General features: G+C 40.8%; 1 protein-coding gene across 1 annotated transcript in view; it reads right to left on the bottom strand.

Annotated features, from left to right (window-relative positions):
* vret (vreteno) overlaps positions 1-14,463 on the bottom strand; it is a 392,221-nt gene that overhangs the window by 362,727 nt on the left and 15,031 nt on the right. Inside the window, exon 2 of the mRNA XM_068225072.1 lies at positions 7,960-8,118. Within this exon, the coding sequence (XP_068081173.1) occupies positions 7,960-8,118 (159 nt within the window). The remainder of the gene's footprint in view (positions 1-7,959; positions 8,119-14,463) is intronic.

Here is a 14,463-nt window from a genome sequence, read left to right on the forward strand (position 1 = left end):
GCTAGTGCATACCGTGGAGGCAACTGCTCAGGCTGGTGGCACAGGCTGGCACTGCTGGTGGCTTCAAGTAGCCTGTGCAGTGGCCTCCACGGTATGCACTGGCCTTGCGTCTTGGGTGGTGTGCTAAGTCCCAACAAGCGTAACTTAGCACACGAGGTCGAAACGCAGGCAACCAAGAATGAGTTAGCTGGAAAATTTATTATGTCCATTAACGGACAATTATATTGATATTACTCATTGTACAGTGCGTACCGCGGAGCTCTACAGATAGCACAGAGCTCTGCTGTATACACACTACAGGTTTCCGGGAGAGCAAAAAGGAACCTATCATTATCGACAACGAACGCACAGCCCACCTTCGTATCTGTCCTTGAACCATCCGTGTAAACGATGACTGAACCTGGATTGCGGCAAACAACGCACCGGAAGAGCCTCCGATAAATCGAATGGTCCGTGTTTTCCTTTGGGCCAGTGTGCAGATCCAGGATTATTTCAGGTCGTCGTACGACCCACGGATGTACCCCACTTGGTTGTCTGACAGGCAAGGAACCGAAGGTACGTCAAACAATTCGTAACTGCTATCCAAACGTATCCCAACCGGCCGCGTTGCTCGAGGGCAAGCAGCGTACAGCAAATGGTTGCCATTGTTGAACACGCAAGGATAGCTTGGATGAAGAGGCATCTGTCGCAAATTTCCAGCATACGAAAAAAGCATTTGCTGGCGCCTCAGGTGTAGAGGCGGCACAAAAGGCTCAGTGAGTAGGCTGGCAATGGGGCTTGTACGAAAAGCTCCCGTCGCCAACCTAACACTGCCGTGGTGGATGCTGTTTAACTTCAGAAGAATGCTTGGTCTTGCCGAGCCATATGCTGCACTGCCGTAGTCTAGCCGAGATAAAATATGTGCCCTATAGAATCGTAGGAGCACCGTGCGGTCAGCCCCCCCAAAAAGTGCTGCTAAGAAACTTCAAGATATTAAGCTTCTTAGTGCATTGCACTTTTAACTGCCGCACATGTGGCTCCCACGATAATTTACTGTCAAAAAGGAGCCCAAGAAATCTGTAAGTGTCAACAACCGGAAGAACGACATTTCCTAAATAAAGCTCAGGATGTGGGTGAAGAGTATGTTGACGACAGAAGTGGACAACAGAGGTCTTTGCGGCAGAAAACCGAAAGCCATGTTCTAAGGTCCACTGCTCCACCCTCTTAATAGCTTGCTGTAACTGTCGCTCTGTGACTGCCATACTGCACGCGCTATAGTGCAGAGCAAAATCGTCCACATATAGGGACGGTATTACTGCTGGACCAGCAGCAGCGACAATTCCGTATATGGCAATCGCGAACAGATTGACACTAAGGACCGATCCCCGTGGGACTCCATTTTCTTGAACGTAGTATTGCGAATATGTCCACCCTACTCGGACATGGAATAGACGGAGGGACACAAAATTCACAATAAACACTGGCAAGTTACCTTCGATGCAGGACAGAAAGGATGCCATATCGCCATGTGGTGTTGTAGGCCTTCTCCAAGTCAAAGAAAACAGCTACCAAGTGCTGTTTGCGGAGAAACGCATCCTGAATAGAGCTCTCCAGGCGTACCAAGTTGTCAGTAGTGGATCGAGCACCTCGAAAACCACATTGGTACTCGGACAAGAGTCCTTGTTTCTCCAGAGACCACACGAGTCGGCGATTTACCATCCTCTCCAATAGCTTACACAGGCAGTTTGTAAGACAAATTGGTCTGTAACTACCTGCATACTTAGGATCTTTGTCAGGCTAAAGGACAGGAATGACTATGCCCCCTCGCCACTGAGACTGAAAATCACCCTCTATCCAGATTCGGTTGAACACACGAAGGAGATATAGAAGGCTATCATCACTAAGGTGTTTCAACATCTGGTTATGGGTGTTGTCCGGTCCAGGAGACATGACCTTGCAAAGCGCTAGGCGCTGCGGAGTTCCCACTCCATAAAGGGCACGTTGTAGTCCTCTGAAGCTTGGGTGGCAAAACTAAGGTGATGACGTTCTGCCTCCTGCTTCAGAGCGAGGAAATCAGGATGGTAATTCCCGAAACCAGATACATCCGCAAAATGACTAGCTAGATGGTTAGCAATCGCAAGATGGTCAGTGGCGACACTGCCTGCCATGGAAAATCCCGGTACAGGAGATGATCCTTGGATACCCGAAATCCATCGAAGCTTAGTCCACACTTGAGATGATGGCGTATGTGACGTCATAGAGAAACTTAAAAGGGTCCACCTTTTCAATACAAAAATGTTATAGTTTATTTACAACATATATTTACACTTGGAACTAGTTTCGACGTTGTTTGGCGTCACCTTCAGCCAAAATGTGGGAAATAGGCTAGCACGTAGACATTTATATTACACAAGGCGTTACATTAAACAATACACATCTTACGAGCAAGTTGGCCACAGTAGGCTGTCTACGGCAACGCTTAAGAGCGCGACGGCGTTCTTTGATGGCTGCTGCTATTCCTTCGTTAAACCAAGGAACGAGTTTTCGGCGAGGAGTCCCCGAGAAGAACGGAATGTACTCCTCAGCAGCCGCAAGAATAACTTGGGTGATGTAAGTTATTTCCTCGCCGACAGTCAGCCTGATATCGTCATTAAAGACAGCTAGTGATGTGTACTTTGGCCAATCAGTATGTTTAAGAATCCATCGTGGGGGAGCCTCGACGGATTTATGTTCCAACAAAGTAAGGATGGTGGGAAAATGCTCACTGTCACAGAGAACGCGTGTATTCCACAGAAACAGTGGAACCAACGTTTGGCTGCATAGACTTACGTCTATGCGAGAATATGTGCCGTAACGTACACTAAAGTGAGTTGGTTCCCCTGTGTTCAAAAGACATAAATTCAGCTCTGTCACTAATGTTTCCAGCTCTCTTCCCCGGGGGCAAGGCGTCGCAGAACCCCACATGGGGTGATGGGCGTTAAAATCGCCCAATAAGAGGAAGGCAGGTGGTAGCTGATCTATAAGATCAGCGACATCATTTATGTTAAGATGCTGGCCTGGTGGAAAATAAACATTACACACTGTTGCTATGACAGGCAGTGGAACACGAACAGCTACAGCCTCAAGAGGGGTTCTTCATGGAACCTCTTCGCTGTAGGTATCAGAACGTACAAAAATGCCAACCCCAACGGAAGCCCAGTGAGCATAGTATCGTTCTGTCGAGTATAGTCTGAAATTTCTCAAGACCGTATGATGACCAGGTCTGAAGTTGGTCACCTGAATACACACTATACTCGCTGCGTATTCACTAATGATCTGAAGTAACTCAGCAAGATGCCTGTCATAACCGTTACAATTCCACTGTAACAGTGCCATAGTGTGGAATATAAAAGGAGTGTTAGGTTATGAGCGACAAAACGCTCGCAAGCCTAAACAATATCTACATCTACATCATATCTACGTAGATGTAGAGGACAGCGAGACATCCATCCCGTCATCAACAGATGGCAAGGGTCCCACCCAGAACTTTGACGTTTTTCAGGGGCGAGCAGGTCCCCTACGAGGAGCGAGCAGGTTTGGGAGCAGGAGTACCTCCTGGCGCAGACTCATACACCCCAGATGGGGGGCATGAATTCTCCTTCGCAGGGGAAGAGCAAGAGGGCTGCCGACAGTGGGGTTCGAACCTACTATCTCCCAAATACTGGATACTGGCCGCACTTAAGCAACTGCAGCCATCGAGCTCGGTGGTCCAACACATTATACCAGACCGCAATCAATGTCCGTGCCTAGGTCACCCCTTTTAGTTGACTCTGCAGGCAGAGGATACCGCGGGTGTATTCTATAGTAATTTCCACGTAAGGAAATACCCCAGAAAGTAAATATCGCCACCCGATGCTCTTCTTTTCTCTTTTTTGTAATGGCTGATCACTGCTGCCAACCTGCCTGGTTACACATTAAAATCACCAGACATAACCATAACAAACTAACCTCAATGTAGGAAACACCGATAATCAATGTTTCCCTACCCTAGTAAATGATAAAAGATAAGATCAAATAAATCAAGATAATTATGAATATCTCGTCGATTTCCACGCTCAATGAGGAATTAAGGAAATAAACACACTTTCTCACTCAAATTATCCGTCTTTATTTTGATATACACTAGGCATACTATAACCATATTCTTGACAAGAGGGGCATGTTAAACGATGCAATTTATTTAATAAGTCTTTGCAATGTGATTTTAGAAAGTTCCAGACATCCAATGACTTCCCTTTCTTTTGCGCAAACATTTCCTTCTCTCTTCAACACCGGTAACCAGTAAGGAGAGAAATTATTGGGCATATTTTCAGCCTGCAGGCTGGTTATATCTTCAAGCTTATCAGGAAACATATAGGAATACTAATGTGCCAAGCTCCGTGAACGGAAATTAGGTCAGGTTTCAAGTTCACTGCGGATTTGAAAATAATAATGTTATAAGTTCTACTGCCAAAATTTCGTCCCGCAAGAGTTATTTCGTGTACCGGTAGATCTAGACATGAGGCTGACGTACTTGAGCACTTTAATCATTTCACGCAAACAATGTTAATAAATGCATTATCCGAACATGCCACAATTCTACTTACTTGGTATTAGCCAAATAGATTTACAATCCCACAGAAAAAGAAAATATGCTTTAAATATTCTCGCAAATGTATCACTAGTGACTTTAACGGCGATGCAGTGGCAACACGCAATTCATGCTAGAACAGTGATTGAACGTTGCCAACGTGCCAGATTAACGGTTAATGTAAGACGTCGTATCGGCAAGTAGGGTCCCTAAACTGTATGGTTACCGACACTGAAAAAGACCTGCAAAATACCCAACAGCAAGAAAAGTAACTATAAATCGATACCTTAATATTACAGGGGAGAAAGGATAAGGTTGCACCCTTAGGGTACGTCCTTACACGGAGAGGACTATACATGTGCTTCCCCACCCGCAGGGGGTAGTGTGTTTGGTCCACGAGAGGTATTTTATTTCCCTCAAGTCCACCGGCAAGCCGGTTAGAACCCCCTATCCGCCACATGGGACACGCCACATGGGAGTATCACCTCTCCCCCTGCTACGCCAGCGTAGTAGGTTCATGGTATCATAGATACTTAAAAGAAGATTACAGATGAAGAACTTATTGCTGCCAAGGCAGATAAAGGTAATACAATAGTTATCATGCACAAGACGGATTACATTCAAAAAACTAAAACATTTTTTGAAGATAAGACTTTCACAGTGACTAAGAAAGACCCAACACAGATACTTCAAAAACAATTAAAACAAACACTAAAGAAAACAAATTTTCTACTTACAGAACAAGAAAAAACCAAATGAATTAACATGAACCCAGAGCTTCCAACAGTAAAAGCCCTTCCAAAAATCCACAAGACCGGAATCCCCATTAGACCGATAATTAATTACAGACCAAGTCCTTTTTACAAAGTAGCACAGTTCACTCAGAAATTTCTAAAACAACATTATAGATTTAGTGCTAATAAATCAATTAAGAATACCATTGAATTAGTTAATAATTTGAGTAACTTTGAACTACAACCACATCACACAATACATTCGTTCGACGTGGTCAACATGTTCCCAAGTGTTAATACCAGTAAGATAATACCGATCATTTATAAAAATATAAAAACTTAGTCACCTTAGTGAACTAGAGATACAGGACTTTATGAGTTTATTAAAGTTGTTAATCAACAACAATTATTTCATTTTCGACAACACCTTTTATAAACAAAACGGGCTTTCCATGGGGTCTCCCGCCTCAGCGATACTTGCAGAAATTTATATGGATTTTTTGGAAGGTTCCGCGATTAATAACATGAACACGTTCAACAATATACACTATTGGTCTAGGTATGTAGACGACGTATTCGTAGTGTTAGACGAAAGGCTAGTAGATGCTAAGACCACTTTACATAAACTCAATGACATAGACCCACACATCAAGTTTACCTTGGAGACTGAAAATAAAGGATCAATTAACTATTTGGATTTATATATTAAGAGACAGCCCTGTCATTTTCTTTCAGCATCTATAGGAAGACAACACAAACCAGCGTAACCATAAGGCATGACTCCATACACCCACAAGCCCATAAAAGAGCCACTTATTTCAGCCTAGTAGATCGTGCTGTTAGAATTCCAATGTCAAAAACGTATACATGATTTAAAACATAATTTTACAAATTTGGAACAGGATATCCAAATACCAGAATCTTTGAGTAAAGGACCATTACTCGACACTACGGAATTATGCTACATTCATATAGAACAATACTTTAATGCCAATCTTAATCTCAATGATATTTCTGAAACTCCGAAAGTCCTTTTCGACTTTGATAACATTTCTTAATAAAGTCCAGATTCCAAATAAGAATTTAATCTTACGTATAATACGCAACAGTATTCGTTCTGCAGCCCACGCCCACCTGATTCTCCCCACATGCGCCGCCTCGGCCCGCCCCTACTCCCCCCTCCTTACATCGTCCGACTGCGAACACACACTCAGTGCTGTCTCGCCGGTCATAGCGTGTGGCTAACAGGAGGTTCGTCCTACGGCGGTTTGAGGTGAGTCTCTCCCCCCCCCCTCTAAATACATTTCATCATCATTCAGGTTGTACACACTCAGATAATTCCAACATAGGTTTTATAACGGCATTTCATTTCATTACAGGTTCCATATTGAACTAAGATACATATGCTCTAGTAAGATCTTAAGAAGCCATCTGAATGTTTTCCACCTCATAAGCCTAGGACATAAACTCAAAATTGCAAGCCCTCACAACTTTTATGATACTGCTGCATTAAACACATGAATGAAACACAGCATTTTATCAAGAGCACAAATTCAAGAACATCGCAACCGGCTGTTTATAAGAAGACCTTATTGAACTCTTTTAATAACTGACTTGCAAGTTTTTTACTTGTTCTGTTTTTAATGTGTTAATATTTTCAAAACAGTTTTAAATAGTTTTTCCACACCCATTACTTTAAGTCATATTATGAATTTTATGTATGCCTATTTTTCAATAACAGCTGAGGATGACACTATAATGTGTTGAAACTAGTTCTGTATAATTCTATAAATGATGTAGTTGAATAACAGCATTAAATTTTGTATTGAATAGGTGGAAATACCAAAACTTTGTTTATTTGTAATTCTTAGTTCAATACGGAATAACGAAATTTCTTACGTTAAATACATGTGGATTTGGTCCTGTTTTACGGGCGGATGCCATTCCTGACTCCAACCCAATCTGGAGGGATGTTACCACTATTGCAGGTTTCTGTGATGTACTGTCTGAATATGAAGAGGAGTATGTTAGGACGAATACAAGCAACTAGTCCCTGATTCAGAATAATTTATCACACGCAATTAAAATCCCCAACCCGGCCGGGAATAAAACCAGGAAACTCTGAACCGAAGACTTCAATGTTGACCATTTAGCCAAGGAGTTGGACTATTTGGATTGTCTACGGTTCAGTGACAATTACCGTACATCTTAGATCAAAGTTATAGTTGTTTGGTAGATATTAATTTTGGAGGAAAAATAAGAGTTATATTTATAATTCATGCGAAAATGACAAATCATGGCTAAAACCCCTCTGTATGTATGTTCAGTCCTCAGCCCTAAGGCTCAGATTACTTCAAGCAATATTACACCAGAAGGTAGCAAGTTATTAAATGACATAACAGAAATGATCGTAAGTAACTATGCCTACTGTGAAACAAAACTGAACATGAAAATCCTAATACAATACAAGCTATTCCATAAAATATAGGAAAATGGCACAGTCTAACTGTAAGCACTAAGTTACTGAAATATAAAATTCTTTTACTAAATGAAAACTAGGAACAAGAAAACCACAAACATTTGCACCTCAACAATAAATTATTCTAAAAGACTAATATACCACATAATGTGTCTCACCTAGGATTCCACGGCTGAAGACTTAAGTCCATCCTGGAACCCGGTCCAAAATTGTAATTGTTAAAATTGGGATCGTAATAATCTTCATGCATGGGATCCCAGTCCATTTGTGGTCTCCGAGCAGGTAAGGAATATCTTCCAGCCATTTGGGAAAAGTGCCTAGGGAGAGAATTTTAAAATATTACACCTCCATTTTTAAACAAGTCTCCAATAACTATGTACATCACATTTAAACATTATTTATTAATTGTAGAGCAGAACAACAGCTCCTAAGCAGAGAAATACAATTAAATATGGTAGAGAAATACAACAGAACAAATACAGTATAAAAACAAAAAAAGTATTTATGTATTATTGTCCCCTTTCAATGTATTACGATCACTAAGTCACGGGTGGAATAGGTGACCTACTGGAGATGGTAGTGGAGATGACTGTTTTAAGAGGAAGTACAACTAGGCAACCATCGTCTATAAAACACTAATCAGAGAGAAAATAATAATAATAATAATAATAATAATAATAAGGGATCAGAAACTTTGAGAAATGAAGGTATCTGTCAATGAAAGACAAGGGCCACAATGGGCATGAAAATTGAAGACTCCCTAGCCCTCGCAACGTAATAGCACTGGGGTCCGAAAGAGACAAGTTGACCAAGGGAGGTCGGAGAGGACAGATGAAAGTGAGGGATGTAAACATAAGTGTAAACAATGCCAGGGCTCTGCTAAGGGCCTCGTGTTTGGAATTAGCTGTTTCTTCATAAAACTTTACATATTCTGAAACAATTTACTGTCTTACTTTTAATATGTCCTCTATTTTCTTGATATCAATTGACACTTTACTTGATAGATTTACAAGTTCTATAGGAAGTGTAGGTTTCACGTTGATATTAAGAGGATTCAGACCCCGCACGGTAAGTTTAGTGTGACTGCCCCTTACCCAGAGGCCGCTGGTTTGATTTCTGGCCAAGTCAGAGATTTTTACCCGTATCTGACAGCCGGTTCGAGGTACACTCAGCCTACGTGGTTACAATTGCGAAGCTACCTGATGGTGAGCTGTCGGCCCCGGTCAAGAATAACAGCCAACAGGAATCGTAGAACTGACCACACGACACCTCGCAATCTGCAGGCCTTTGGGCTGAACAGTGGTTGCTTGGTAAGCCATGGCCCTTCAGGGATATTGTATCACGGGGTTTGGTTATGAAGAAGATGGAAGCATTTCTTCAGAAGACCATCAATGAATTCTTCTGTGACCACTTGGCCAGGTATATGAGCGTGGAATTCAAAAGCCATTCACTTGAAAGGAGAATTTTTTTTTTTTTTTTTTCCTTGGGAATTTTGACCATGCTTGAAATTGAAGGATATGTCTTCTTACAATGAACAGGCCACCATTGTTTGAAGTCTAACATAGGGACAATGTCAATATTTTCAGTCGTAAACTTTAATGTTCTTTGAATCACAATACAGTATTCCTCACTGTAGACAGATCCTATTATAGTGCAGTATGAATTATTTTATGATGCTAAATGAAAGTTACTAATATATGAGCAGGAAGTGTCCGTCTACACACATTACTTTTTAATCATAATTTGGAGAGGTTTGGTCATGGCATTGTAGCAAAAGACTGCGATACGGTAGGAGTTGTGGTGTAAATAGCGTGTAAGTGGCTGACAAGGACAAGGACTTCTTACACAATACCATTGATCACAACTGCAAGCTCACTGTATTAGCTTTACTACACCTTGATTCTATCTCACTATATTACCATCCTGGGGAACACAACCTTAATACTTGAAATTATCGACCTGTTCTAGCTTTGTATCACCAATCTGACATTTAATTCTGTTGAATTTCTTACCTACTGACATCAATTTAGTCTTCAAGAGGCTAATTTTCATACCATACTCATTGCACCTATTTTCAAGTTCCGAGATGTTAGACTGCAGGCTTTCGGCACAATCTGCCATTAAGACCAAGTCGTCAGCATAGGCCAGACTACTTACTACATTTCCACCTAACTCGATACCTCCCTGCCATTTTATACCTTTCAGCAGATGATCCATGTAAACTACGAACAGCAAAGGTGAAAAATTAAAGCCTTGTCTAACCCCTATAAGCACCCTGAACCAAGAACTCATTCTACCAACAATTCTCACTGAAGCCCAATTGTCAAAATAAATGCCTTTGATTGATTTTAATAATCTACCTTTAATTCCATAGTCCCCCAGTATAGCGAACATCTTTTCCCTCGGTACCCTGCCATATGCTTTCTCTAGATCTACGAAACAAACAACTGTCTATTCCTCTCGTAGCATTTTTCAATTACCTGGCGCATACTGAAAATCTGATCCTGACAGCCTCTTTGTGGTCTGAAACCACACTGGTTTTCATCCAACTTCCTCTCAACGATTGATCGCACCCTCCCTTCCAAGATGCCAGTGATTCCTTTGCCTGGTATACTAATCAATGAGATACCTCAATAGTTGTTGCAATCCTTCCTGTTCCCTTGCTCATAGATAGGAGCAATTACTGCTTTTGTCCAATCTGAAGGCACCTTACCAAACACTCCATGCTAATTTTACTACTCTATGAATCCATTTCATCCCTGCCTTCCCACTAGACTTCACCATTTCAGGTCTAATTTCATCTATTCCTGCTGCTTTATGACAATGGACTTTATTTGCCATCATTTCCACTTCCACAAGTGTAATTTCACCAACATCATCTTCCTCCTCCCCATGAGCTTGGCGGTTCACAACACCACCAGGATGATTTCCTTTAAAAATTGAGATGTTCAAAATATTCCCTCCACCTCTCCAGTGATTCCCTGGGATCTATTATAAGTTCACCTGAATTACTCAAAACACTGTTATTTCCTTTTTCCCTCCCTTCCCAAGATCTTTTATTACTGTCCAGAAAGGTTTCCCTGCTGCTTGACCTAGCCTCTCCAGGTTGTTACCAAAATCTTCCCGCAACTTCTATTTGGATTCAACAACTATTTGTTTCGCTCGGTTTCTTTCATCTACGTACAAATCCCTGCCTGCCTCGGCCCTTGTTTGGAGCATTTCTGATAAGCCCTTTCTTACGTTTACAAGATGCTCTCACTTCATCATTCCATCAAGTTGTTCGCCTTTTCCCATCTTTACACACAGTTGTTCCTAGGCATTCCCTAGTTGTTTCTACTACAGCATCCCTGTATGCCACCCATTCACTTCTATATCCTGAACCTGCTTACTGTCTACTGTTCAAAACTTCTCACTAATCATATCCATGTACTTCTGTCTAATTTCCTCGTCCGGGAGATTTTCTACCCTTATTCGTTTGCAGACAGATTTCACTTTCTCTACCCTAGGTCTAGAGATACTTAGTTCACTACAGATCAGATAGTGGTCTGTATCATCGAAAAATCCCCGAAAAACTCGTACATTCCTAACAGATTTCCTGAATTCGATGTCGGTTAAGATATAGTCTATTATAAATCTAGTACCCCTAGCCTCCCATGTGTAGCGGGGAATAACCTAATGTTTGAAGAATGTATTTGTAACAGCTAAACCCATACCAGCACAGACGTCCAGCAAATGCTTCCCATTCCCATTAGCTTCCATATCTTCCCCACATTTACCAGTCACCCTTTCGTATCCTTCAGTTCTATTCCCAACTCTCGCATTGAAATCACCCATTAGCACTATTCTATCCTTGCTGTTGACCCTGACCACGATGTCACTCAATGCTTCATAAACCTTGTCTACTTCATCCTCATCTGCACCCTCACATGGTGAATACACAGAGACAATTCTAGTCCTAATTCCTTCAACTGACAAATCTACCCACATCATTCGCTCATTTACGTGCCGAACAGAAACTATGTTGCATGCAATGGTAACTCTGCCCTTCCCTTTCTAACACCCGTCAAGTACAAATTACAATCTATCTTCATCGTTATCTCCCCCTTACCGGAATATCACTTATGCCTAGCACATCCAGATGCAACCACTTTGCTGACTCAGCCAGTTCTACTTTATTTCTTGCATAAGCCCCATTAATATTAATAGCTTGCCATCAAATTCCATTTCGTTCGCCAAGTTGTTTCTAAGGAGGCTTGCTTAAAATGTTCTGAGCTTGGTAAATACATGAAGCAGGATGCTACCCTACTTGCACACAGTCCAAGTGAGGATCTCTCCTCTAACGAGTTATGGACCACCGGTGAATTGTATAGTCCTAGCCGCCTGAGCACAAGGAGGGCCATGACTCAGAATATGTCGAGATGCCCACTCCCATTCCATAGCAACTGGTATTCCGACTCTCAGGACAACTTACTTGGCCACTCAGCCGTTGCCCATGGTTCACGAACTAGGACGTGACTACAGTAACCCTCACCATGAACCATACTGACTTAATAGGTATTATTTATTTATAAAAACAATAAATGTAAACTTAGACACAAAGAAACATTTTAGTTCTTTTTAGATGTAATAAGGATGCAATTTCAAAAGGCAGAGCAGATTAAAATTTTAGCATATAGTTGACTAATTTAATAGATATCCATTTTATGATTTGAAAATTTAAGTCTGTAATAAATTGACATAGTAAGTTGAAACACAAAAAATATATATATATATTTTTAACAATTTCAAGATTTTTATATATAACTGTTGTGTTGACAGTATATCTGTTACAATGTACCAAGTCCAAAGATTATCGATGTTTTGGCACCGCTGATGAAGAGAGAAAATGGCTCTCGAAAGATGTATGGGAATTCGGTATAATAAAATATGTAAAGTATTGACAAGGCAGGAAAGTATTTTATAGAAACTAGTGAGATCTATACTAACGTATGGTCTGCCTGCCTGTCACCCTATCACTGCAGCTAACCTTCACAAACTAGAAGGAATCCAACGTCGCGCTGAAAGACTAATTAACCAGAACAGCTGCCTGTCGTCCCTCCTGTCAATCGCCCCTTTGTGTAAACAAAGCGACATCACCTTCTCACCCAAATCCCTCACAGGGGCCATTCACCATGCCCTCTACTCTCCTTATCCTACAGCTCCGTTTGCAGAGGCAAAGGGGTGTATCTTATACCCTCCTTTGCACGAACTGAGTCCTACAAACTAGGTTTCTTTGCTCGTTCAGCGCAGCTTTAGAACAAAATGTAGAAATGTAAATATGTTACGTTAGGAAGCATATGTGGTGAGAAAATGTATGAGAACATGTGGAAGAATGAACGAGGGAGTGAAAGGTTGTAAAAATGAGAAATATGTTTATATTAGACTACACTTTGTTACTTTACCTGTAAATAGTGTATATGACTGAAGTTTAGGATGTAGGTAATTATTTAAAAGTTCAGGGGGCACTACGTGTAGGGGGGCCTGTCCTTTTCCCCCAGCCTTCCATAGATACTGTAAAGGTTTATGGTAAATAAATAATGCATGAATGAAAATATCTGTCATTTCGAAGGAATCTGTTCTTTTATGGGTAAATAATGTTTGTTTTATATCTCTCACTCAAGATGGTTTTTGGACAGTTACTTGCACAGTCTTCTTTTTCCTCTGTGCTACTTACTTACATTTCATCGAAAACATGTACTGTACTGGATAAGAATAAGAAAATTAGTTTTTAAGTTTTTCTCTCAGAGCAAACACTAATTGTAAAAGAATGAAGGTCAAATAATTGTCATATCTGCCCTTAAAGCTCCACTTTTAATGATTCTTTTTCAAAACTTTCATTCTATCCTATTCTATGATATTCTAACAGCATGTTTAGATTGATGCGTTCATAGTCCACTTCAATTGACATGATAATCTTGTGGGTTTTGCTGTGCGAAAGAGGTAAACTGTGTGAATTGTAAATATGTACTGTAGTTTGTACATTCAATGTAATTTGATGGGCTGTCACTTCACGTGCACTAACTGATTCATTAAACGATTTATTGGTCCAGGGACCATGCTATTTTCCTTTTAATATATATATATATATATGTACTGGTCCAGGGATCATGCATGCTATTTTTCTTTTAACAAAGTACGCGCACTCCCACTCATCGGTGCCAGCCCTGGACCTCAAGAAAGAAACAAATGACGGTGCAAGCAGCGGAATGCAACAACATGCAGTCCTATTTACAGCCAGTAAATACGTATACATATTTCTTGCTAGTTACGACGGTACAACCTCCGATTTGAGACTTTATTTGAGCAAAATCAATTATTATCTTCCATTTGTGACAAATATTACAGTGATATTCGTGGATCAACATTATTCACATAACCCACGTATTTTTCTGTTTTTGGAAAATTCACTTAAGGGGAGGGTGAAAGGAAGTGAAAAAATTGAATTTTTATGGTGTTTCTCATATCTCAAAACTGAAGGTTACAGTCATAAAATTGGTATTTGGAATCCTTTAAAAATAAAGATATAGACATTTTTGGAGGGGTAACAACTTAAAGCAGGGGGTGAAAGAGGGGTTTAAAATTTTATGAGAATGCTTATATCAAAAAACTGAAGATGTTACAGA

The sequence above is a fragment of the Anabrus simplex genome, chromosome 1 (genome assembly GCF_040414725.1).
Source record: "Anabrus simplex isolate iqAnaSimp1 chromosome 1, ASM4041472v1, whole genome shotgun sequence".
In the NCBI taxonomy this organism is placed as follows: Eukaryota; Metazoa; Arthropoda; class Insecta; order Orthoptera; family Tettigoniidae; genus Anabrus; species Anabrus simplex.